The 26,916-nt window shown below is 41.4% G+C and overlaps 4 protein-coding genes across 15 annotated transcripts in view; 1 reads left to right on the forward strand and 3 right to left on the reverse strand.

Annotated features, from left to right (window-relative positions):
- The window catches only part of LOC308114784 (uncharacterized protein), a 32,958-nt gene extending 27,323 nt beyond the window's left edge, over nt 1-5,635 (reverse strand). For 8 of the 11 annotated variants that reach the window (XM_080471953.1, XM_080471961.1, XM_080471959.1 and 5 more), the window contains exon 1: nt 654-791. In XM_080471953.1, coding sequence (XP_080328079.1) covers nt 654 — 1 coding nt within the window. In that variant the 5' untranslated portion in view covers nt 655-791. Of the gene's footprint in view, nt 1-649; nt 792-2,109; nt 2,230-5,515 lie in introns of those variants that run through there. The other 3 variants (XM_080471962.1, XM_080471958.1, XM_080471956.1) reach the window with 3 other exon arrangements.
- Nucleotides 5,636-7,999: 2,364 nt separating this feature from the next.
- On the forward strand, nt 8,000-13,945 carry LOC308114388 (potassium channel subfamily K member 5-like). 2 transcript variants are annotated; one of them, XM_080471240.1, is made up of 5 exons: nt 8,000-8,689; nt 9,210-9,321; nt 10,631-10,797; nt 10,881-11,049; nt 11,123-13,945. In XM_080471240.1, exons 1-5 carry the CDS (start codon nt 8,504-8,506, stop codon nt 11,830-11,832), a joined length of 1,344 nt encoding a protein of 447 aa, XP_080327366.1. In that variant the 5' UTR covers nt 8,000-8,503; the 3' UTR covers nt 11,833-13,945. The 2 variants fall into 2 exon arrangements, with proteins under 2 accessions (XP_080327366.1, XP_080327367.1); XM_080471241.1 differs by lacking the exon at nt 8,000-8,689 and adding an exon at nt 8,904-9,094 and having other exon boundaries at nt 11,123-13,943.
- LOC308114389 (serum paraoxonase/arylesterase 2-like) lies at nt 12,108-17,116 on the reverse strand (the record flags this gene model as incomplete). Its single annotated transcript, XM_080471242.1, is given in 10 exon segments — nt 12,108-12,269; nt 12,350-12,415; nt 12,417-12,479; nt 12,911-12,992; nt 13,092-13,292; nt 13,695-13,818; nt 14,049-14,316; nt 14,818-14,983; nt 16,727-16,794; nt 16,871-17,116. Coding segments are annotated over 8 exon segments (996 nt in total). The 5' UTR covers nt 14,848-14,983; nt 16,727-16,794; nt 16,871-17,116.
- A 1,054-nt stretch (nt 17,117-18,170) lies between these two features.
- LOC308114436 (uncharacterized protein) lies at nt 18,171-25,740 on the reverse strand. Its single transcript, XM_080471309.1, has 18 exons — nt 25,621-25,740; nt 25,451-25,521; nt 25,312-25,367; nt 24,997-25,159; nt 24,093-24,219; nt 23,752-23,955; nt 23,593-23,674; nt 23,102-23,230; nt 22,832-22,991; nt 21,431-21,566; nt 21,247-21,317; nt 21,112-21,167; nt 19,852-20,014; nt 19,587-19,713; nt 19,213-19,416; nt 19,041-19,122; nt 18,553-18,681; nt 18,171-18,406 (listed from the first exon to the last, which is right to left on the reverse strand). Exons 1-18 carry the CDS (start codon nt 25,695-25,697, stop codon nt 18,245-18,247), a joined length of 2,199 nt encoding a protein of 732 aa, XP_080327435.1. The 5' UTR covers nt 25,698-25,740; the 3' UTR covers nt 18,171-18,244.
- Between the last annotated feature and the right edge of the window lie 1,176 nt (nt 25,741-26,916).

A 26,916-nucleotide genomic window follows, 5' to 3' on the forward strand; every position in this document is an offset into this window, starting at 1 on the left:
GGAAAACAGCCTTGGCACAGTTCACAGAGGAGGGCATGAGAAGAAATGTACAAAATCCACCAGTGATGAGGTCAAAAATGAAACCATTGCTGCACAGAAAAATATTTGCATGAATACACTACTTTTGTTTTTACGATTATAAATGTCAGCAGCTGTTATATAACATTATAATATGTATTTAATGTGTTATGGAGGATGCAAGCTGTTCAAAGTGTGAGTTTGGTTGAAAAAAAGAAAAAACAAAAAGCATCTTCTTGAAGCAGCATCACAACTTGCACATCCATTCACTTTTCACAGAAACACATGTAGAGAAATAAACAACACGCCTCCAACGCGGAGCGCATCTGATTTATGGAGGATTTATAACGGTGTGATACGCCGCCTCTCGAATTAACTACGGCCAACAAATCATCGTTAAAATAATGCTTGGTCATAAAATAATGTTGTTGTTTTTTTTTAAAAACACACTATAATATTCCAACTTTTTTTCCACCACTTCAACAGAATTGAAGCAGAGAGCCAGAGCAGCAGCGTGCCGGGGTATTTAAACAATCTGTGTATGAAAATGGCGCCCAATGTACAACAAAACAAACAAACCCTAACTCATCAGCACCGCCCGACGCACACAAACCCAACATTTCGAGCTTACCTACTCTAGGATTTGCATCAAGGGGGGAAGCGAACGACACAAAACAAATATCCGACAAAATTCCAATATTCCGCTGGTTCAGAGGAGAAACAATGTGTCGGGGCGACACATGCTTTGTTGTGCCGGAGGTGTCCGCTGCGCGTAAAGGGGCGGAGCCAGTGAGCGAGGCTCCGGCTCGAGCGGCTCCAGGAGGAGGGCACGCTCACATCCGATCAAAACTGATCAACTGATACTAACAATAATGAATGATGATTTAAAAAAATAAAAAAATAAAAAAAATCCGCACTATCTGAAAAGATCAGGCGAGTTCAAATGATATAAATAACTGCTGGTCCCAAAAAGTAGAACGCAATCTAATTCAAATTCTAATGTGAAACTTCCAAAGGAAGAATATGATTGATTTATTCCGCAGGATTGAAGAGATTTATTCTTCATCGTTTAGTTTATACAGTATAATACTAACCCAAACTCATCATAATTACTATTACAATAAATGAGACCTAAATAAGCCTTTTTTTTTTTAACAAAAGTAAGAAAAATAAATGATGGAAGAAAAAGAGAAAGAGGAGGAATTATAAATCAGTGTTGAAAATGTGAGTTTGGAGTGATTTTTTTTAATCATGGAGATATTAGCGGATGGCTTTGGGGAGTGGTGGGCGGCGTTGGAGGTTTTTCCTAGAGGCCATAATTAATACGATTACATTTTGTCATGCTTGAAGCTCTTTATTTACACTTCATGAGTGGAGAAATATATAGTCTTGTTTTTTTGGAGGATGCATTTACTGCGAAGGATTTAAACAAAGTCCAGAAATACCAGAGTGGCAATGAAGCAGCAGCAGAAGCACCAGCAGCAGCAGGGATCCCCCACCCCCCAGCCCCCAGCCCCCACCCCCCATGCCGGGCTCTTAATACATTATTGCAGTGCGTTTATCTGCACAGTGTGAGGGTGTCATAAGGGCTTCAACCTTAAACCAACTATCTCGCCAAGAGGATATCGCTTCCAGATTACCAGAAAAGAAGTACCTGCTCAGAAACACAACGCCACCCAACGCTGCCTCAATCTGAAATTCAAAAACAAACAAACATGCATATATACGTCCAATCATACACACACACACACACACACACACACACACACACACACACACACACACACACACACACACACACACACACACACACACACACACACACACACACACACACACACACACACACACACACACACACACACACACACACACACACTCAAGCTGTCTTTCCGGACCGCGACATGGTCCCCGCCCATCTGCCTGACCCCATTAGAGACATACGTCTCCTGGGCAGAAGGGGGTAGTGAAGGGGTTGATTATTATCTTAACGACACAGAGTAAGGCACCATCATCTTTGTTTTAGGGAGGCATGTGCCATCGCTGCTTTCTCAGCTATTTGTCTGCTAACCACTAAGGAAAATGTCTTACCAGTTTAAAAAGGTAATTCCACAAATCCAACTGCTTTTTGATTCTCTGAGAGGAAATAGAGCCGAGCGACGAAAACACAAGAAAATCTCTCTCCCTCTCTTTCTCTCGCGCCGTAAAAAGAGATTTTTCTTTAGACTTTGATCCGGAGTAAAGTGACGAAAGAGCAGCCGTGCTGCGCCTCGCCAACCGGGGGGGCGTTAAACATTTACTATGGCATATTGAATTAACAGGGGCACAAACAGAAAGTAAACAAGTAGTGCACACTTTCAGGTGGAGTCTGACTGTGTTACTCCGGGACCCTCGGCTACCGGGACGGAGGGACCGTGGCGTCAAGACAGGGCGAGGGAAACAAAAGGCGATATGACACATTTGCGTCAGCGCCAGTTGCTTAGGAACCCCCTGCCCGGCCCTGTGTGCCGCCTGCAAGGAGCAGGTGTTGGGCTGGACCCTGGAGAGGGAGGAGAGGAGAGGAGGAGCGGCGCCCGCACAGTCCCCCGAGACGGTGACAGCCTGGAACCACACACTCTCCTCGCACGGCGGACACACCCAAAACACTGACGCACATGCGCCCCAATGTTACCCTTTGCCTCATTTGTTGAAAAGCGCAGGCAAACACGCACATGTGATGGAGCAGCGCATTACTCCAGCTGAGTGCATGAGGGTTATGTTTGTTTGGAACATCTTTATCCCCTCCCTGGCACCGTCACTCTGCGGTTACATAATAGCCCATACCACTTCCACCCGATTCATCTCTCTCTGACTTTCAATACTGCATCTGAACACACACACACACACACACACACACACACACACACACACACACACACACACACACACACACACACACACACACACACACACACACACACACACACACACACACACACACACACACACACAAACACACACAAACACACAGAGTCGCCTTCTTATGTAAAACAACGTGTGCCGCTTTAAAAAGTCTTGAAATATCAAATTTTGAGTGCATGTGACGGAGGCACGGCTGATGTTTTTTTTCTTCTTTTAAATTTGTGCTCAGATCTGAGCTCTGGAGAGCACTAACAGGATAGATGGTAACGGAGCATCAATATTCATAGGGCACCATTATGTTATGAAGAATTTATGAGGCAGGAATGCTCCATGTTTCCGCCCTTTTCTGCCATCAGACATGCTGCTCCTCCTGATTAAGGAGTCAAGTTTGAGCCGTCCCGCTCCAAAAAGACTTGAATTTACACAATGCGATGAGAGGAGAGCGTCATTACATTGTGTTCTGAAGTGTGTCCAACAGAGACAATATGGCAGGAAAGACAAGACTGCACAGCTGCTCAGAAAAAAAAAAAAAAATCTTCATTTGCATCCTCAGACAATGCCAAAACAATGAGTCAGACTGCTAAACATGGTGCGCCAATGAATATGCATGTGCTTGGATGTCATCAGAGATTTAAAAGAGTGTTCAGAAGATCCTGCACCAGGAACCCCGAGGCCCACGGTACACTGAACACATCGTGGCAGACATTCGAGGCCAACTAAGTGCCTGCTCCATTGTGCTTGATCATCACCTAATGCCACTGTAGATGAGCCGGTTTTGTTAGTTTACACTGCCATCTGGTGGACACAGTGTATGCTGCAGGCATGAATATTCGTTGACTTCAGTTACAAACCAGTGTGATGGCACTGGAGTTAAACAAATATATATATATATTTACACTCAGGTAAAATATAATGAACTACAGAATGACAAATATTGCAATAACTTAATTGTACTTGTTTCTACAGAATCGTCTCTCCAAATAGTGTATTTCAGGGTTTAAATAGCTGCGTTTTGTCATAACACACTGCACTGAAGATTTAATTCCTACTTCAGAGGTCAGCAAAAAGGGAATCCCCGCCACTTTTAGTCGGCATCACCTCAGCGGCACGCCGACACCATGTGTTCTCCAGAGATAAAGACGTGTTTGCGTGCAGATGCCTCTGGGCGACACAGTCACAACCACCCCTCCCAAAACATGTCAGCTCGGGGCACCAGCAGGTCAATTTAAAAAAAAAAAAAAAAAAGCTTTCAGTAATTATAGCTGCAAGCTTTAGTCAGGATTTAGAAAATTTTTTGATCTTTATAATGAGTTTGAGGTTGGATGTTAATGAGCATGTGAGTAGTGATGGACACTTTTTCTTAGAAATATATATAACGAGAAAGTATTATAATGAGGTATATTTAGGGCATGCACAAATCTATTATTAGGAGGAATCATATGGAGATTTGAACTCAGGTAAAACTCAATAATGTGCAAGATATTGAAAAACAGGTCACATATGCAATGTTTTTTTTTCCCAAGTAGTTACTGGAACAGGGGGGTGAAGCGTGTTTGATACTCACCACATATAAATGGAGAGGATCAGTACAGGAATGTCCCAGGATGGTGCAGTCAGGTCCAATAGAGAGAGAGAGAGAGAAGAGAGAGTAGTGCTTCAGTTCAGAAAACATTGGAAATATTCACATTACTGTATTCAAGAAGTACTTGTACTTGTATATTTACTCACATTACAATTTAAACCATTTAATCTACTGAGCTGCTTTAAAATCAAAAGCTCGTAAGTACCGAGTACTTCCTCAATTTGAATCAATATTCAAACCTTCTTTTTTTGTAGCCACTACCTATATCCATCAAACATAAAAACAACATTTTCTATATTTACATTTCTTTACATGATATAATCTTTTAGACTATTTTCTGTTTGTCTGATATATGTGCTTTGAATGTATTTATATAATGCTGGCATGTTGCATCAAACGCATTCATTCTACTGACAATACTGTTATAAAGTTACTTCTACTTTCAGCAGTTTTGAAAAGTGTTTATCTTTTCCTTGGCCTTAGTTATAAATAAGAAAAAAATTGAGCAAATTGTCTCATTCAAGCTCTGCATATAATAGATCATTAAAAAGATGGCAACAATTAAAAATTAAACCACGTTTTGCATTCTAAAACTAAATCATGTGAAAGTATTCTATATGTGTTTGACCTTGAGAGCATCGAGCAGAATAATAATAATGAGATTTTTAGCTCAGCCCCTGCATGACCACTGTTTATCTCAGACTGCCTGGTTTAGGTTAAGTACCTTTAAAGCACTTAGGAACCAAACAGTCATGGGGGAAACCTCCAAGACAAACCTTTTACAAAACAAACCTCGTCATTTTGTGTTGGTAATATTGCTTTATGTCGTGGGGGTGTTGACTTGTTGTGTGTCTGCTCACACGGCGGATATCCCTGACCCCGTTGCTTTTTAATCCGTCTGCGTTGCAAGTGAACTCTCAACGAACCGCGACGGCGCGTGAAAAGCCGGAGGCGCGGTTAAAACGTCGGTAAATAAGAAAACAGTAAATAATTGCGTTGCGAGGCGAGTCGTACCTGAGCGCACAGGAGTCTCCTCTTGCGGGTTTACTCCGCCCTCGGCTCTGTTGCCATAATTCCGGGTGCTTACCTGCAGGAACAGGTCTGAAAGTGTCGCTCGCGCTTCTTCCACCGCGCGGCGGTGACGCAGTCGCAATGACGCAGCACGAGGTGGAGATCAGAGGAGGGAGCCGCGCTCCGACTGAACGAGCCAAACCGCTGCACATCAACTGTGCCGTGTTTGATTCCCTTCAGTCAGACACTGAGTGTTTTACTGAAATAGCAGTACTTGTACTGGTGATTTGGTAAAAAGTTGTAGTTACCTGAATACAAAATATGTCTTTTTTTTTTTTTTTTTGATCCCTGCAGGCATCAGGGTTTAAAGTTTAGTAGAGCCAGCGTGTGAGCAGGTGTGGAAGTAGAGGAAATAAACTATTGATATTTACCTTTCAGGAAATACATGTACTGTCGTAGCTTTATTAATATCAAATGTTTTTATTGAATTCATTTAACCCTATTATATAAAAGTATAACAAGTATTTAAACAAAAACAAATATATGAACAAAAAAACAGCACATTACTATCAAATTTTAACAAAATTGTCTATATTTCACGTGTTTGAGCTCTTTTCTTGTCTTTTAACATTTATTTTGCCATTTTTCCACGAGTTGCACGTTTTTGGTGCATTTATTTCTCATAGTTTTTCAATACAATCTATTTGGCACACAAAGTAAGTGCATGTATGAGAGGCAATGCTATATAAATACATACATATATAATGAATACTGATTACAGATTCATATATTCTCCAACATGTATTGTATACCACTCTATATGTCAATTACACGGTCTCGTAGATGGGATGACAGCAGTGATTATCTCCATTATGGCATATTATTCATTTCTCCTCCATATTTGTAACATTTTAATTTAGAACAAGCAAGTCTATAAGTGAGTTTTCACTACTACCTTTGTACAAATGGGCTTATAAAGAAGACATATAAATAATTACTTAACATTATAGCATAGCTACAAACATATAGGAGTTTTATGTGACCCCCAAATATTTATACTCATTTTTAATGGTCTTCTAGCAAGTTTACGTTTGACTATTAAGTATTCTCCTTAGATTATTACATCAACAGTGAAAGGTACATAAACAAATCATAGCCATACTTCTTCTGGGATTAATAGCGTTTCTATTCTATTCTAGTCTATTCTAGTCTAGTCTAGTCTAGTCTAGTCTAGTCTAGTCTATATTTAACCTGCCTCTTTAAAGGTGTTTCAGCTTTAAATACAGCATCTGTCTCGCTTGTTCCCACATACCGACTTCATGAAATAAACAAGGGAGGACATTAGTGACTTTTCTACATTATATAGTTACACATTACTCTAATAATTGATTTAAAGAAGAACAAATGTTAAACTTCAAACTTTTATTTTTTTACATATAGGTCTATATTTGTTTGATTACAATATGTTGAAGAGTTTCCTGAAGCATTACTTCTTCAAGGATTACAAAAGAATGAAAGAAATACTGGAACTGAAATAATAAAAAAAAAGTATGTAAGTAAAGGCATAAACGTGGCCAGAATTAAACAGTAGAAAGATGTTTCTACTTCAACGCTCTTGCCATTCCAGCCTTTGCCCCCCTGTCTTATCACGGGCACTGATACATTTTGGTAACAATATGAACTCCCATTCATTTCTCTCTCTTTTTCATATTCTGGAGCTTTTGCACTGCATGCTCACACGTCTCTGTATTATCACGCAGAGCAGCCAGGATCCACCCAGTGTGATTATCCTCCAGCACTCTGGGTGTCTGCACAGAAGATAAGAGCAACTGTCAGTACAGGACCACACCAGTCCATACATGCACGCTGCATACCTGCACTCCAATGGGGCCGCTGAACACGTGTCGCCCCCTGTTGAAGGGTCTCTTATTGCATTTATCTGGTAATAAATGATGCTCTTTTATCAGATATCTGCAAACTAAAATCAAATCTCCATTCTAGAATAGATTAGTGTTTAAAAACCCAGCATAAACGACAGTTCTTTTAAAAAATATTTCATCTCTACCCCAATCTGTAATAATCCTGTAATAAAAACTTTTTTTCTATGACGCACTAACCAACTATGATACACTATTATAATTTCCTCTTATCATTAACCACGGAGTTTACGCTCAGATTATGTTCTTGTTCTGACTTTACCCAGTTAAAAGTTGTTAAAGTGAAAAAGTGGCCCAGCAACAATTCAAGGACAAGAATTAGATACAGTGAGACGTTACATTCATGCAGGTTTACACCGTATCAGTAAACGACCTACTGACTCTAAGCGCAATTTTATAAAGATAAATAAAATGTCACTCGACAAGATACTCGTTGTGGAGACCTGGAGCCAAAAATTATAGTGCAATTCAGGATATACAGCCTTGGAAAGGTCACCACAGGGCAAACACACTTGAGATACAGACCACACGCACTCATATCCACACCGACAGGCAATTTAGGATTGTCATTTAACCTCACACGCATGTTGGTAGACTGTGTGAGGAAGCTGATGTACCCAGAGAACATTCAAACTGTATGTGCCAGAGGCACTAAAATGTAAGCAGAGAGCATGTTCATTCCAACCTATGTTGATTTTTCTTCTTTTTATTCTAAAAAGAAAAACGTTAATTTAGTCAACGAAGGCAGAATAGAAAATAACTACACAATTTGAACCATTAAATGGTTTATTTCCACTCGTCTATATAATATCACTTTTACAAGTTTAATGGGCTCTACCCCCATCAAGAATGTGGATCCATCCCTGGTCTCCAGCTCCCGGTGAGCTGATGATTTGCATCAGTCCTCACTGAGAGCAGTCAGGTGAGGAAACACATTGTTCTGCGACCAGGAAGAGCGCACAGTGAGGATATAACCACCGCCGCAACTTTTCTCCGTGTGTGTACTGAGAATATGAACAACCCGGCGTCGTGAGGCAGAAGTTATGACTTTAACATGGCTGACACGGGTCCGTTTTTAACCTCATGTATTATTTTCTACCTGTCTATCGGAGCCGCGATATTTCAAATCCTCGAGGAGTCCAACTGGGTTTCTGCCAAAGACAAGTACATCCTGCAGAAGGAAAACATTCTGCGGAACTATGCCTGCCTGACCAAAGAAGGACTGGAGGAGATATTGGAGGTATGGACGCATTCAAATCACGACTTTTTAGAGGTAGTGTTTATTGTTTAGATACTTTTTTTAGGGGTCTCTTATCTTACGGAGGCGCGTTGGAGATTGGCCATGCGGGCGAGGCAAAGCGCGAAGGAGACAATTCCTTCACTTTGTTGACACACAACTCTAGTAACCAGACACACCTCTAACCTGTTATTCGAGTTTCACCACATTAACAGACAAAGCGTTTGAAAAATTCTCATTTTGCATTAGAACGGTGGCTTTATCAGTTCGCTGCGAATGAAATGTGACTGAAGGAGACATGCGCCTTTACGCACAGCACGTCTTCGCAATGTTTGCACAAGGAGCGCTCCGATGTGGAATTCAATGCTGTCACGAAAAAGACTCGGCTTGTGTTCCGAGTTTTACAAGGTCAAAATGAACGACTTTTTTTTTTTCTCTTTAAACGTGTCGAGAAACATGAAAGTCAAAGTGCGTCAGTTTGGTTTGAGGTTTTGAGGATTGATTCACTGTGTCTACTCTCCAGATTGTGTCAGAAGCCGCGGGCCAAGGTGTGACCATTACCGGGGAAAATCACCGCAACACCTGGGACTGGGCCAACTCGGTCATATTTGCTGCCTCCATTGTAACCACCATAGGTGTGTATGAAATCTCCCCCAGACTGCTTCACATACTGTTAAGTTCATTACCAATTCCGGCAAAAAAAGGACGACAGCATCAACAGTTGTTTTCCCTCTTTTAAACACAGCCTAGTTATTTACCATCGTAGTATAGCGGCTTGTCTCAAGCTTGTGGCTAAAAGTAAGTTTTCACATTTAAATCTCATTTATATTTTTTAAAATCATCATAAAAATGACTTTGTCCTGTAGCTTAAGAATGTGTTAAAAGATAGAAAAGCTCAACACAGGTAATACATATTCTTTTTAACATTTGTTTGAGATTTTTTATTTATTTATTTGTTTTTAAGGCATGTTTTATCTCTGGATAACCTGGACTCTGGTTATTATCCGAATGGAAAACGTGGGAATGAATGAAACACTTTGTGGTCGGGTATATTCCTTCACTGGCTTACCAAAATGATGCATGCTCTCCCCTCTCTTGTTCACAATACACACTAATAGGTGCTGAGAGGATATTACAAGATGCATGGAGCTTTCAGAGAACTATTTTAAAGTGTGCAGACGAGGATGTTATTATCAGCCCACTACAATACAATGAGACAAACCCAATTGTATGTAAGTTAAAAGTGTGTAAGAAAATGGAAGACGACAGCATTTGAGCACCGTAACACCAAGCTGAGTAAAAGCATATTTGTTTTGGGAAACTTCTGCCACATTTATATATTAATATTTTGTTTACATTTGCAGTTTTGATAGGACCTTTTGGGAAGACCCTTACCAATAATGTTCACCGAGTCAGCTGGGGTCACTTCCAGACCCTCGTGAGCCTGAATTGGATAAAGTAGCATCACAGATGAACGTGATAAAGGCCCCAAAGTGATCTAGCACTCTCAATACATTCGAGAATGTCTCGAGTTTGGTTGTGGATTGAGCTTGAGGAGCTTTTCTGTGACGACTTTGCATGTTTTCACCAGAGATTTTTCTCTGGGGATGGCGGTTTACACACACAGTCAAAAAAAAACCATGAATTTGAGGTTAATTGGCCGTCTTTAAATTGCACACAGGTGAGAATGGGAGTGGGAAATGTGTCGCTGGCCTGCCGAGAGAAGCAAATTTTTGTTAAAAACAACTCCCCCCCAAGACGAAGAAAGGATTTGTAAGCAAAGTAATTGTGCGATTAAACTGGATCGGAGGTTCTCTGCAAAGTAAAGCAAAATTATTTCCACCCAGGAAGCGTCTAATAAAGAATTGATTAACAATCGTTCAAACACTGCTCAAAACACTTACTGCACCTGAATAACTTCATTTCTCTTCATGTGATCTACAGGTTATGGTAACGTCGCCCCCAAGACAAAAGGGGGACGCGTTTTCTGTATCATCTACGGCCTGTGTGGGATCCCCCTGTGTCTGGTGTGGATAAGTCGGCTGGGTTCGTTCTTTGGCGACCGGGCTAAACGCCTGTCCGGGATTCTAATACGTAAAGGAGTTTCAGTGGTGAGAATCTAATACATGGAGGTAGAAGCATTTCTCTGAGTTTTGAGATAAAACATTCATGTTTTTTGCTTGCCTTCATACAGAAAAAGGTCCAATTCACCTGCACTGCCATCTTCCTTCTATGGGGCCTGTTTGTGCACCTGGTGATCCCTCCATTCGTCTTCATGTCAATGGAAGGGTGGAGCTACTTGGAGGGCATTTACTTTTCTTTCATCACACTCACAACTGTTGGATTTGGAGATTATGTGGCAGGTGGGGGTTTGAATCTTGGCGTGATTTGTAATATGTGAACTACAAAATGTTCTAACAGCGACTCTCATTTCAGGTGTAAATCCAGATATCGAGTACCCTCGCCTGTACCGAGTATTTGCAGAGTTATGGATCTACATGGGCCTGGCCTGGCTGTCTCTGTTCTTCAGCTGGAATGTCAACATGGTGGTAGAAGCTCACAAAGTGCTCCGAAAAAGGAGACTCAGGAATAGACAGTATGAGGAAGTCAACCCCGAAGAGGCAAAGCCAGAGGACGGCGTAAGACCGAACGTCATCGATATCTTTCACTTCCAGTCTGAGCCGGACGAAGACTACAGCACCATCATCAAGGGGATTGGAATGGAGGCAAAAAGAAAAAAGCCGACGGAGAAAATAAATCGGTCAAAGAGCTGCAGTGACATCTTGGCCAACAACATCCAGACGCTGGAGCGCTCTCCACGCCACAGACGTATGATCAGTATCAGCGAAGTGTTCTCCAGCGTCCAGGCAACCATGGAGAAAAGCAAACAAGAGAAGCAGCAGCCGACGATACACGAAAGCCTGAGAGACCTAGAACCCGCAAACGCGGTGAGAGGGGACGATAAGGAGAAGGCTTCTGATTCAGATGCTTCTGATTCAGACGGAGATGATATCGTCTTCACGGTGCCTGCCACAGAAGATCTGGAAGAAAAGAGCGTGCAGCACCCTGCTGGAGGAGACACTCGGTTCAAAATATCAAAGGTCGTCGAGGAGGAATTGTTAGTGGATCTGGCAGAGAAAGGGTGAAAGAACCAGTCGGGGTAGTTTGTGATAGGTAGTTATATTTAACAGAATAACAAATACTGTTACAAATCAAACAGCATGGTGTAGAGACACTGCAAAAGCGTTCAAATGATTTCCTGCATTACACAGACGATGTCTGATTGGCGCTCATTCAATTTTTTAGCTGCAAATAATGAGTCTTCAGTCGCTCAAGATCAAACCTTTGCACTGTTATTTATGCAATATGAATATCATGAAATGTAAACCCTTGTGCTCATACCTTGACGCACACTGGCGCACTATTTCAAATCACAGCACAGGGCTTTGTGGAAGGCAGAACCAATAAGCAGCTTCCCCTCATAGGTAGCGGCTATGGTGGAGCCCATAATTATACGTCCGTCGTCAATGTACTCCTGGCTCACCACGGCCCGCTCCGAGAGAACGTTCCGGATCTTGAGGATCTTGGGGAGATGCGTAAGAAAAGGAAACAAATTTAAATAAAGAATAATGTTTATGATATTGTCAGTAGACGAACGCCAACCTCAGAGCCGGGCGGATCCTCGGGGTTGAATGGCACCAGCTTTGCTGAATTCGCATGACAACCGAGGACACAAGTCGCCCGTCTTCTGGTCCACGTCGATATTATCACAGAGCGACCCAACAGCGACCGACTACAGTTTGAACGTCACACGCGGGAAAATAACACTTGATCGGCACGTTGTCCAGAATAACTGACACAAGACACTCATGTGTAATGATTGATTAGATGGAAACAGTCGAGATTAATACCGAAACATCAATCCCATGTCCTGTGAAATAGTCCACCGATTACAAGCTGACTTTGATGAAGTCGGAGCACTGTCATTTTCTAACTCAGCCTGTTAGTGTTTGTCTCTGAAGGCGAGAAAAGTCACCCCACTTGTGCACATTCTATTTCCATTAAATGGCATTTGTTTGATCAAAAATCAACTGTTCCTGGCTGTAATTTTTATATTTATAAAGCAGGCCTGAGTGTGAAAGGACAAAAAAAAAAGATTTATGCAGAACTGTTGGTTGAATTCCTCTTGCGTTTATGTTATGAAGTTCAAAGAAGCACTCTTACCTTAATAAACACCAAGTGTTCCCCTTCATGTCTCTCAAAAACGTCAACCTCATGGTCTACGATGTCTGAAACATATATGTGCCTGCAAAGACAGAATATTTTCTTGTTATTGGTTTACCTCTGCAAAACGCTGTGGAATTAAGTGTGACAATGACAGAAGTTGAGATTAACTGAGACTGACCTTTTGTCGGGAGACATGTTGATTCCGTTTCCGGACATAATGCCACCGGCGGCCGCTCGCACTTCACCCGGACTGTTGTACACCACCTGGCACCAGGGCCAGTTCAAGATGACACTCGCATAGCTTAGTGCATTATTTTCATAGTAGTAGGTGTTTGTGGCGTAGAAGCTCTCTACTCCGACTGCAACAATGTCGTTCACACTGGAAACCAAGGAGAATGAGAAAACTCTTGACAGTGCGGAACAGAGCAATAATGACCGTGGAGAACATCCCAGTTTCCTCGAGTGGGACGAACCGGTGAAATAGTGCCCGATAACCTTTCAGCTTAAACTTTAAAAGTTTTTCCTTTGTTGTGGCGTCGAGTATACGTGATAAAAATGTCTACATCTTGGGGAAAAAACAAACTATAACTACAGAATATGACTACAATCTCAACATAAATCTAATTTTAATGAAAATGTCTGGTGCAAAATGCAGTGAAATGTATGAAAAACTCTTATAGCTGTTGCATTATTCATGCCCAAAAGCAAATCCATTGTATTCTTTGAGATTTGAGAGAGGGGGGGCTTACGTTTGACACCCTTGATGTAGCACATAGAGTACCTGGAGAGTAACGGGTGGATGATGGTTTTTAGGTGCACAAGCGTGTCGTCCTCAACATATCGAAAGATCTCCACTTGGCTTTTTCCTTCAGGGCGATTGACGACAAACAGGTATACAGAGTCATCTGCAAAGCAAGAACAGTTATACGTTACTGCTTCTGCCACAGTTTGAGAAAATATATGTTTTAGTATGACAACTGAAGCTTGCAGTAACAATAAAGGAGGCATGACATAATGCCACAGCAAGCGCTCACATTGCTTCTTTCTTTTTTTTGTACACATCCAAATATTTATAATGAATTATTAATCTTAACATATATGACATATACCCAAAGGAGTATTGGAGCTCAGTCACCAGGGAGGAGCTCGGAGTAGAGCCGCTGCTCCTCCGCATCGAGAGGAGCCAGCTGAGGTGGCTCGGGCATCTGTTCCGGATGCCCCCCGGACGCCTCCCTCGGGAGGTGTTCTGGGCATGTCCCTCCGGTAGGAGGCCTCGGGGCAGACCTAGGACACGCTGGAGAGACTATGTCTTTCGGCTGGCCTGGGAACGCCTTGGGGTCCCACCGGAAGAGCTGGAGGAAGTGTCTGGGGCGAGGGAAGTCTGGGCTTCCTTGCTTAGACCGCTGCCCCCGCGACCCGGGCCCCGGATATGCGGAAGAAAATGGATGGATGGATATATGACATATACTCTTAGCATTCCTTGAAAAATAAATAAGTTTATAGCTGCAGGAAGTCATTCAACCAAAAGACTCTTCAACTGTGCATCTGCTCTCTTTGGGCCATTTTATGTTCATTTATTTGTTTATAGTTCCCAGACAGGTCTGAGGTTTACTGGTTGATGTGTTGGTTTGCATTCACATGAATCACTAAAAAGAAACTAAGTAATCTATCAAAAAGTGGAAAAATGATATTGGCTCGAATATTTTATTACACTGTTGAAAAAATTGTCTTTATTACATTTATAATGGTCAAAATAATAACAATGCTGGCAGATATTAGTTTATTTGGCTGCTGCAACCATGAAAACCAAAAATAAAAAATCTCTTTTTTTTCATAATAACTCAGATGCACAAAGCCATTTTCTTAGCATGGATCTGAGATATTGTGCACATTTTGTCTTGTACCTGTCTCGTCAGTGAACGCACTAATGCCATGAGGGTTGAATAAGCTGAGGTCCAGGTCTCCTTGGATTTGCAGCTCCACTGGCGTCGGCGTCGGATGCAACAGATCCAAAATGTACATCTTTCCCGGGTCGTCAGAGAATGATGGCAGCGCGAAGAACTTCAGCCCCTGCGTGAAAAGCAAAGAGACAGAATTTAACAAACTAATCGGTTATCACATCTAATTTGACAATATTACCGATCATTTAACAGAATGTGCTTAAACAAGAACGAAGCAAATTAAAATGTATGTGAGAATATAAAATAAGAACAAAACGTGCTGAGGAAGGCCAGTCCATTATCAAGTATAGTGATGTCCTCTGCTCCATATTCTGTGCAGAACACAACAAAAAATAATAATACCGTGCTCAGAGGTTACTGGGACCAGCTGGGAAAGTCCCATCTTTCAGTTTACAGTGTTTCCATGACAATAACCAAAGAACCTTGACGTGTATATCACCAGGATGGAGATAAGATGAAGCTGAGGAGAAACTTTTTTTTTTAAAAACTACATTTATAAGTCCATTTCTCTGAAGTGGCCAGAGGCACTATTTGTGTGTGGAGCAGGTACTCCATAAAACCCACCCTCCCAGTTGGGAATTTCCCAGTTTGACAGCAACATGAGACGTTTACTACCAACCAGGAACTCAGGAAAGCTGTGAAATTGCGTGTATTGGCACATATTAGGCGTTTGTTTTGGGGTGCGATATAAATGACCACAATCCTCACCACACGGGTAAAATAGACTTGACATTTGTAACTCAAACACTATGTGGATCACTGTATTGTGAAAATAAAGTGCACTTTCTAAACTGCCGCTATTGTTTGATTTGCATCATGAGTCTTATATTTTTTTTGTACAACCAACAGCAACAGTAAAGCAGCACTGATGAGTCATTTGTTAATATGTCACAGACGGTGCATGTTTTTGTTAGTGTTTTGTTGTCGGAACAAAACCTTTCATTCAAACCTTTCATCAAAAACCACCTGTTCAAACTTGCTTTCCCCTAATCTCTTATTTCATTGTTATTTTTGTTATATATCAGCTATATAAGTTTGATGTATTATTATTAGTAGTATTAGTAGCGGTAGTAGGATAAAATATTTTCTGTATGATTTTCAGCCATATTCTGTCCCGATTCTAACAAATTAATAAATCAAATGATAAGGCACAAGAAAAAAATTGAAATGAAATGAAAATTGATTCAGATTTGGCACTAAACTGATGTACCCACCTAAACTTCTAACCAGCGATACTGATACTGCATTTACTTGGTATCTCATAGTACAAGGGAGAAGGTTGGATTATTTGGGACGATTCTCTTCAACTCGGTTCTGATCAGTGATTTTTTCTTTCCTTGTCTATACTGTTCGTTTTCCAACATCCTGTGTGCGTGCACTCTATCAGTGATTAACGGGTGATTATCACTACATGATACTTTGTAGAGATTATTGTGTGAGGTTGACCTTAACCCTATGTGGTAAGACAATAATTTATTTTGGTTAATAACTATCAAAACAGACTAAGACCAACAGTATTCTTTCTTATTCTTTATCCCAGCTCCAGCTGTTTGCATTCAGCCAACATCATGAACAGATTACAACAACTGACGTGACAATCTTGAGTTCCCAGTCATACAGATGTATTAACATCACTAATCACACATGGAGGACTAAGAATGTAAGCCAACAGGCAGAAAATAGGTCACAGATGATCGCAAAATTATTATTGTAAAATCAGAGAATTTATCAAAAAAAGAATTAAAAAAAAAAAAAGAAGAATTTCTGACCCCTGTCCAGTAGACTTATCCAGTTATTTTTAGATCAGTGGGTGCAGCCGAACATTGACGCCGAATGTAAAATAAACACTTACCAATGTTCTCCAAGTACTGACATTTGAGATGCTTCACCGGCAGCTCTCTGGTCGCGAGCTTCACCCTCCTGCAGGAAACATCAAGACTCCAGACATTCAGAATAGGTCAGAAGCAGCATGGTCAAAGCTTCACTCACAACTTACCCTCAAATCCAAAAAGCTCCTGCTCAAGGTAAAGCACTCATGGGCTCACATGAACCTTCACTTACTTGTTGCAACAGTAACAGCTATAGGAATAGTCACAATGACCTATCTGCTGTGTATCTCAGTGCCATCTAAGATCCTGCTGAAAAAGGACTTACTGCAGTCGGAGATATGCATGGCCACGGAATATTGCGAAGGCACCGACAACAGCAAGCACTACTTTTTTCGTGACAGCCATGTCGAAATGAGTTTCGACTTTTCCGAGGTGTAGTAACACAGCTGCACCAAAGGGGGCGATAACGTCCCTGTGAATAAAACACCAGGCCGACCTCTCAGGGTTTAAGATTTGAAGATGTTTGAACAAACAGGACGTGCATAATGCTATCTTATATATCAAATACTGGATAAGTATTCCCTGGACAGATCAGCTGCGTCCATCTAGCACATTTACACCAGTGGGTAATTCAGTAATCTCAAATGCACTTAGTTTGGGTCAGTGGGAGGACAATACAAGCACAGGGAGATTCGGGAAAACTCCACACAGACAGGCCTCAACCTGGACACAAAAAACAATTTATACAAGCAAAATGTAGCAGCAGCCGAATAACCACGACGGTTCTGTTTCAAGCAGTAAAGAGGAGTAGGTCTAATAGAAACACACAATACAAAACAATACAACCTTAAGATTAACATCTGTGACCCCATTTCATTCTCAAAATGTGCATTCAAATCCACAATGACAAGAAACGTGCACCGTTACAAACGACACCGACAACAGTAAATACATCTTTTCCTATTAGACATTATTTTCCACGAGATGCACCGATATCTGGCCAGCGAAACATATTCACAGGTGTTTGAAAACAAAATCCTCTTTCCACTTGAAGGATCCTCACACACGCCTGCACCCTGAGGGTTTAGCTGCCATCAGATCCTGTTTTTCCTGCTGGACAGACTTTTCTTTTTTTCTTTTCCAAAAGTACTGTACAGGACAAGGCAGTGATCATTCAAGATTTGATTTTAAAAGAGAGAAAAAACAAACAGCTGAGGAAATGCCACCTTCTATACTTTAGGATCGGTGGAAATTCACCGCCTGTTGAATCTATTTTGTTTCCAGTGGAGCCGCTTATCCAGATTTGTGCAATATCGTTCTGTACCAAATCCCTGAGACTGAAATGCCTTTTCCTGCACTGTTGTTTATTAGTACAGGTGGCACTCGCGACCCCCCCCCCCCCCCAAACAAAACACAACTATGCTTTGGATACAGTCCTCACTTATCTGTGTGATTAATATAAAAGGGGCAGATCCAACTCTTTCTTTAATTCAATAATGTATTTCACGTATTTCTTTCTTTCAAAGAGCAGCCTGCAGTATTTATTCCAAGTCACAACACAAGGCTTTATGGAACACGGAGCCGATGAGCAGCTTTCCTCCGTAGACGGTCGCGACAGATGAGCCAATGATCACGTGACCGTCGTCCATGTACACCTGAGTCACCACCGGCTCGTCGGAGTGGATGTTCTGGACACGGATGACCTGAAGACGTGAACAAAACGGTGAGAAACTAGAAAATATACCTAGAGATACAGCATTAATAGAGGTTACCATTTTTAGTAAAATCTGGATTCTAAAAAAAGTTTTTTTTAAATAAAAGTCTAATCATAAAAACAAAATGGACAAACCTCTGATCCAGGAGGGTCTTTGGGGTCAAACACGATAAGCTTCCATGCGTTCGGGTGGCAGCCTAACCAAAGGTCGCCGGTCTCGGGGTCGACTTCGATATTGTCGCAGAGCGAGCCCACGGCCACGGCCTGGCGACATAACCGGAGGAAAACTTGTCACACGTTTACATACGAAACATTTCCATAGTGATTGAATAACGCCACAGTAACTACTCTCTCCTGTTAAGTTAACTTAGTTTTGTGGTTTCAAACTGAAGCTTGCGCCAAGATCCATGTGATGCCACTGAAGTTACTTACAAGTAATGGAATATTTTCCACAATTATTTCAAATACCAAACTATTTCCTTTATTGTACATTTAATGCCACATTCACGCTGATGTTAGGAAATTAAAGCTCACTCCTTTATTCCGAGAGACAAGAAGCTTGCTTCATATATGACAAATCTTTAATCTTGTATACAAACTAAACCATGTAATGCATTAGTTACCTTCACAGGGGCCAATGAATTGTCGTCTTTTCTTTCCAACACATGCACATTGTGGTCAATTAGATCTGCAACATATATGTGCCTACAGACAAGAAAAATAAAACAACTTATGAAATCCAGACCGAGGAGAGAGAAAACGGCTGAACTGGCATTCCTGCAGAATGGTTCTGACCTTTTGTCAGGCGAGACGTTGATCCCGTTGGCCAAGTAATAACCCTCAGACACCACTTTGACTTCCCCTGGACTGTAGTACACGACATTAGTCCAAGGCTGCGCCAGGATGGGCTCCACCACATTTTTGAGGATTTCGTGGGAGAAGTAGTGGTCGTTGGTGGCGTAGAAGCTGTCGACTCCCACTGCAACAATGTCGTTCACACTGGGAGGAAAACATCATCATCATCATCATCACGCATGTTAAATACATGAATATACACACTTTTAGACGGAAAAAATGTTTTTAAAAAACAACAACATTGCACTACATTTACCACATGTAGGAAGAATATCACCTGGTGTGTTCAGATTAAATGCGTCACTGTGGCGTACTTGTGGAGAAGCTCGTGTTTGATGGTCTTCACGTGCAGCAGAGAGAGGTCGTCTTCGAGAAATCTGAACAGCTCCACCTGGCTCTTGTGTTCAGGATGATTGACCACCAACAGATACACTGCGTCGTCTAAATGATGCGAAACAAGGAAAACGTTGGACGTTGGACATAGAAACATGGAAAGTCCTAAACTTAGTGACTTATGACATTTGATAATTAAAAAAAAAAAAAAGGAATACTGGGAAGAGTACACATCAAATCTTTTACCAAGTGGGTCAATGTAAGCACTGATGCCGTGCGGGTTGAAAGACTCCAGATCGAAGTTTCTTGGCATGCGCAGCTCCACGGGTTTCATCCGCGCATCTTGTACGTCGAGGGAGAAGATCTTTCCGGTCCCTTCTGTGGGAGGCATTCCAGGATACTTGAGGCCCTGGAAGCATAAACGTCAACAAGTTAGACAATTAAAAAGCAACAACAAAAACAGCCCATTGTGACATCACAGTGCAGAAGAAGAGTCGATTTCAAACACATGGAACCAGATTTAAAGCAAAACATCAGTATTTACCCACCCCCCCCACACGATATAAGAACCAGATCCATCACAGCCACTGGAGCTCATCGTGAAGTCGTGTTAATATAAAAAGAGACAAGTTGACCTTTGGATGACAGAAGTTCAGTTGGACTGCGACCTCGTCCGCAGTGGTGACGTGCAAAACGAGCGCACCGACAAAAAGCAGAATGATAAAAGACCCGCTTTCTTCAGGGGGATAATCCTGAAGGTCAACACACGACTGCTTCAAGAACACAGAGTTTTATGTTTTGGTGTTTTCTGAGTCTTTATACGAGTCCTACAGCACTGCACCAGTGTTTTCTCTAAGTTGGTGTTTAATAAAACAACAAAATGTTTAATGTTTTCATTCATCCAGCACTTTATTGGATAAATTTGTGCTGATTTGTGACTTAAGAGGCAACTAGAAAGCACCCAGGACCATTTTTCATTTTCAAGGCCTCACCCGCTGAACATAAACTCAGTCCACTCGCCTTTCTGGCGGCAAATCCACAAACTAGGATCTAGGAGTTTTGTGCTACGGATTAAAAATATATCGTGAGAGAATTGTTAAAAATATATTGTTATATAATATAATATATTGTAAAAAAAAAATTATTATATATATATATATATATATATCAGACGCTTCACTTTATCCTTTTGTTGGAGCATGATTATGGTAGGCAGACAGAAAAATAAATTTAAAAAAAAAAGCCAGATGAGGTCAATCTGGGCTGTAATGGAATCTTCTCTGGTATTTTCCTAGAGGAAGGATTTCCTTGTTCGTGAATTCTTTTATCATTTTCTGACTCAGTGCAGGGAAAAGGTTCAAAGTTCAACGTTTGCTGCATGCACTGCACTGGTAAAACTAATCACAGGGGGTCATGCAAAACGAGGCTCGACGTGTTTATCAAAAGTGTGTTTTAAGGATCGATCGGTGGCTGCAGGTTTGGCTGATCCGCAACACAAATACTCACAGTGCTGATAAAGGCGCGCCCGTCGCCCAGAACCGTGATGTCCTCTGACCCGAAATCTGCAAAGCACGATTGTTTGGCGTCTTATTTCCCATGCTGTTGCATGCGTGGTTTTCATGCATTTTGCTCGGTGCTTACCCAGGTTTTTCAGTGTGACACAGTTGGGTAGATGTTTATTGACCAGCTCCCTGGAGGCGAGAGCCCTTTTTCTGCAGCACAGGAGTTAAATCACACCACTGCAGGTGACCACCAACCAGCCCCCCCCAAAATTTGCAATCTTATGAAGAAAAGAGAGCAAAAAGTGTGTTTCTTTATACGTTACCTCAAGTTGAGAATCCTCTCCCCCAACAGCACCGATATCGCAGCTATTACAAGCGAGATATAGACAACTTTCCCCATGTTGGAGACAAAACTTTTCAGTCTGCGAAGGAGCGACCACCGAGTGAGAGGCGTGACAACTTGATGCGTTCACGGCTATCGGAAATACCTTAACCAAACATTTTCAGTTTTATTCTTTTGACACTTTTATCCCTTTTTCTTTTTAAATCACGTTTATTGATTTCTAGAGTAAGCTATAGCCCTTTCTATCAGACAATATGTCCTTTTTATTTATTTTTTTTAGAACATCACGATTTCTTAAAGTAAATTACGGTTTATATAATGGATTGATGTCTTTTAAAAATATAAGAATATTATTGAGCCTTCATGTATGAGAAAATGCGTCTGTACTGCTTTAATAAGAACAGAATATATGTTACATTTGCCGGAAATTACTACTTAAAAATAATTAAGCTAAAGAACCTACGGTCGTAGAATTCCCATATTTGATATGAGTACATGAATGCAGCAACGATGGCTGGAGTTGCTGTAGTTCTGTGTTGAATTCACCGTCTGGAGAAAAGTTAAGGATTTACCAGTTTTAGTTCTCCTGGAGTCCGTTCAGGCTCAGCCCAATGTTGACGCAAGAAGTTTATATAGGCTGCTTAAAAACACAAACAGATAAATCCAAAAAGAATAAAAGAAAATAAAGAAAAAGATACATGAAATGCAAAAAGTTTTCTTTTTCCATAATCAGATGCAATCAGGAAAACCTCCATATAATTTTGGATTTATTCACATCTTCTTCTTCTTCTATTCATACTATTGAGAAGGTCCTGGGTTCAAATACTGTCAAGGGCCTTTCTGTGTGGAGTTTGCATGTTCCACTCGTGTGTGTGTGTGTGTGTGTGTGTGTGTGTGTGTGTTTCCTCCAGGTCCTCTGCTTTCCTCCCACAGTTCAAAAACATGCATGTGCTGTTAATGTTTGACCCTAAAACAGAGAGACGAGGTACTCGACAGTGGAAAAGGAGTGTTTAAAATATTATCTGCTGGGGCGCCACATTGTCCTGGAGGCAGATCGCTGGGCCCTCCAGTGGTTGAATCACATGAGAGACGCCAAGACGTGGTGGTACCTTGCCTTGTGATCATGTAACCTCACAGTCAGCTACAGGTCAGGGAAATCCAACGTGTTTTCTGTTTGTCAACAATATCATTGGAGTGTGGAGGACGGCGAGAAAGATGCAAGTCGCCGCCCTGTTTGATTTAACAATGAAGCAACTCTGAATTCTTTGGTCTTTAATGGTTTTCTTCTTCTTCTTTTTCAATGGGGTTTCTATATTAAACATTACAAATGTTTGCTTTTGATTAATGTTTCAAGCAGGTGTAATCTGTAAAGTCACTGCTCACGCCAAGTCACAGTACAGCGCTTTATGGAAGGCAGTGCCAATGAGCAGCTTTCCTCCGTAGGCGGCTGCTGCAGACGAGCCCATGATCACATGACCGTCGTCCATATACACCTGAGTCACCACAGGCTGATCAGAGTGGATGTTCTGGATGCGGATGACCTGAAAAATATATCAAGATGGATCCATCAATATCAACGCAATGTGGATGCAGAGTTCATATTTCTCTGTTCTTGTCATGAAGAGCTTCTGGTTGAAGGGATAAGACAAACCTCGGCTCCAGGAGGGTCTTCGGGGTCCATCATGAAGGCTTTCCATCCATTAGGGTGGCAGCCTAACCAGAGGTCGCCGGATTCGAACTCAACATCAACATTGTCACAGAGAGAGCCCACATCCACAGTCTGGTGAGAGAAGTTGGGATTAGACCAAATTTAATAATAATAACAACAACATTTTATTTTATTTTGGACATGCAAAAAAATTAAATAAACAACCAAAATATATCTCACCAGTGAAAAAACAACAGCAGAACACTATAATCTGGTTGCATATCCAAAAATCTAACTTATTGAATCCAACCCCTTCCCCACAAATAATGCTTTTGTTTAGCTTCTACTTATTTAACAATCAATTTATTTACACATGTTAGAGCTATAGTATTATGACTAAAACTAATACTAATACTAATACTAATAAAAAGCTGATGAAGAAGAAGAATATCATGTATTTGGTTTTTCAACTGTCAAAAGAAAGCCTTATTTACCTTTACGGAGACCAAAGAGCTGTCGTGTTTTCGCTCCATCACATGCACCTTGTGGTCAAACAGATCCACCACATATATGTGCCTATGGACAGAAGGGATTCAGACTTCAGAAACATAAATGTGCGTTTGCACAGTTGTAGAAAAAAAAATCCTCCTTACCTTTCGTCTGGTGAAATGTTGATTCCATTTGCAAAGTAATAGCCCCGAGAGGCCACTCTCACTTCTTCCGGACTGTAGAACACAACGTCGCACCAAGGCTGGGCAAGGATGGGCTCCACAAACGCTTTGAGGAGTTTGTGGGAGAAGTAGTGATCATTGGTGGCGTAGAAGCTTTCGACTCCCACCGCAACGATGTCATTCACACTGGGGGTGGGTTAAAAAAACAAACAAACAAACAAACAAAACAAAAAAACACCACTCAGAATATTACATTTCAGCATGTCATCATTAATCATATACCAATATTGATTCATTACAGAGTCTTTTTCTTTGAAGTGTACCTGTGGAGAAGCTCATGTTTGATGGTTTTCACATGCACTAGAGAGACGTCTTCCTCATCAAATGTGAAGAGTTCCACTTGGCTTTTGTGTTGAGGATGATTGACCACAAACAGGTATATCGTATCGTCTAAGAAACAACCCGAAACAAAGGAGCATAAAGGATATAGTGAAGATAGACTGAAAGAGCTAAAACAGAGAGGGAGCACACGGTTCTTCTCACTGATGATATAAAGCCTCGTACTTGGTGATATTGTGAACAGGTACATTTCAATCACCCGAGGACATAAAGTCCCGTGTGCTGTGCAGACTGTAAAGTTTTCCAAGCCTATGGTGATCGCTGATATACTGGATCACGTCAATACAATCTGACTCGACTTGTTATAAAGGTTCCGGAGTCTTTCTTTTAATTGAACCGTCAGAAAACACATCGTTAGTTGCAGGTTTTCTTGAAAAAAAAATAATAATGAGGTAATGCTTATTCCTCCTGTATACTGTATATGACTTCTGTGCTTCACCACAGAGATATTCTGTACAGTTAGTGAACGATTTCTTCATTTGTATTCAGTGTCAAATGTACAGGCACACCCAAAACTGCCCTGTTTGTTGTACCCATGAGGTAACTATTGTCATTAATCACTGCCAGTGATCACAGCAGGTTTGGCCACATATTGTGCACACACACACACACACACACACATACACACACACCCAAACACACACACCCAAACACACAGCGACCAACAGCTGAATGGAAGCCGCCTTCAGTTCAAGTGAACTAAAAATTTAAGTTTTATCTAAACTGATAAACTAAATTTATCTTTGGAGCAATTATTTTTTTTCTTCAATCATATGACTTGTGAAACGTGTGTGTGTGTGTGCGCGTGTGCGTGTGATTATACTCTACCGGTTGGATCAATGTACACGCTGATGCCGTGAGGATTGAATGACTCCAGATCAAGGTTCCCACTAATGGGCAGCTCCTTCGTATTCAGATCAGGATCTTGTAAGTCGAGAAAGAAGATTTTTCCGGGTGCATCTGATGTCGGCAGTCCTGGATACTTAAGTCCCTTAAAGTTGAATAAAGATGAAAGATATTGATCAACAAATTGTGATTATGAACACACGGCTATGGTTTGTAATGTTAACACCAGCCTTCCTCTCAGTGTGTCTTCAGTTTAATACTCCCATCATTCAGCTGCAGTCCGGTTTAAACACTTACAGTGCTGATTAAGGCAACTCCATCATCAAGGATCGTTATGTCTTCGGATCCATTGACTGGGAAGAAAAGGAAAAGTTTCCCCTGTAAAATTCCATAAACATCCCACCAGTCATCCAGATGCATTTTGTTAAACACCAACCCAGATCTTTCAGTAACCTGCAGTTGGGAAGATGGTTCTGCACCAGCTCTCTGGAAGCCAGAGTCCTTTTCCTGCAGAGTTTTTCAACATGATAATAAGTTAAAAAAGAAAAAGAAAAAGTTTGGAATAAACATCCAACCGCATGATGACACTCTTGATTTCTACATTACCTCAGGTTGATGGCTCTCTCTCCCAAAAGCGCTGACAAGGCAGCTATGGCAAGCGTAATGAAGACAACCTTTCCCATAGTGAAATCATGAAGACGGCGCTTCAAACGTGCGTTAAATTGAGTGACTGTTGAGCCCAGGCGCGTCTCCAGAGGCGCGTCTGGAGGCTGCGTTCAAAGACCATCGGAAATATCCAAACACACACGTCTTCAGACGTCTACTTACTTTCCTGGCGTCTTTGCTCGACCTTTATATCACACAATGTATGCGTTGCTACTGTACAATATTAAAACTCTACAGTTAAACTTACTTTGTAACCATTTCCGTCCGCAAAAGCGGACATTAAAGACACATTTCCACTTTTTGCGCCAGTGAAACCGAAACACTGGACAGTGAAGCATGATCATAACAATCCACATTTTGTAATATTATTAATAAATATATAAAAACTAGATAATACCTATTATTTGAGATGATATCCAATGCATGTTCGCTCTGCATCATATCAGGAGTGATTACTTGTGCACAAAGGGAAAAGCTCCGATGACTCCGCCCACGCTGTGGTCTTACTAAATTCCTCTGAGGAGTAGTCTATTCCAGTAAGGCTTCGTTTACACGACAACGAATACAAGCGGGTCCAGATACACAACACTGGTGTGCGTTTCCACAAAGTTTTTTTTTTTTAACGGCTCCCAAAGTGGAAAGGTTCTTTCACGGTTGCTATTCCCGCCTGCGGAGACTGCCAGAGGCTATGGAACACTCTTACTGCGCATGAGCATCTCTCTCCCCCTCCCTTCTGCTCATGCACTCGTAAATAAACATGGCGGACCGAAGTGGTGTGACTCGCGCTCCGAATTCTAGTTTTATCATTCGTATCAGTAGTTTAATAGTTGAGACTCACCCCTGATAGCATCCGATGCATCATCAGTCCATACAGATTCTCTCCATTTTCATTACGTTCATAGCTTATTGTTCTCTGCACACGTCCATGTGGTTTCATTACAAAATCAAGCAACAGCGCCCTCCAGTGGGCCGGCATACTAACTACATCGTTGTCAGCTGCTGCAGTGAAGACGCACTTTTTTTCTTAAACAGATTAGGTGTCACGTGAAACGTGTAAAAGGGACCTAAGGCTGAGTAGGAGCTTGTGGAAAAGTGCCATTAACTGCATGAAGTCATTACAAGAGCAAGCCTGCTTGCTTCCCTGGCTCTCAAGAGTTTGGCCGACGTTTTAATCTATATCAATACTGTGGCAGTAAAACACAGAGAGCAGTACACATATGCCAACTGACATTCTCG

This window comes from Lipophrys pholis (genome assembly GCF_963383615.2).
Source record: "Lipophrys pholis genome assembly, chromosome: 9".
NCBI classification, from domain to species: Eukaryota; Metazoa; Chordata; class Actinopteri; order Blenniiformes; family Blenniidae; genus Lipophrys; species Lipophrys pholis.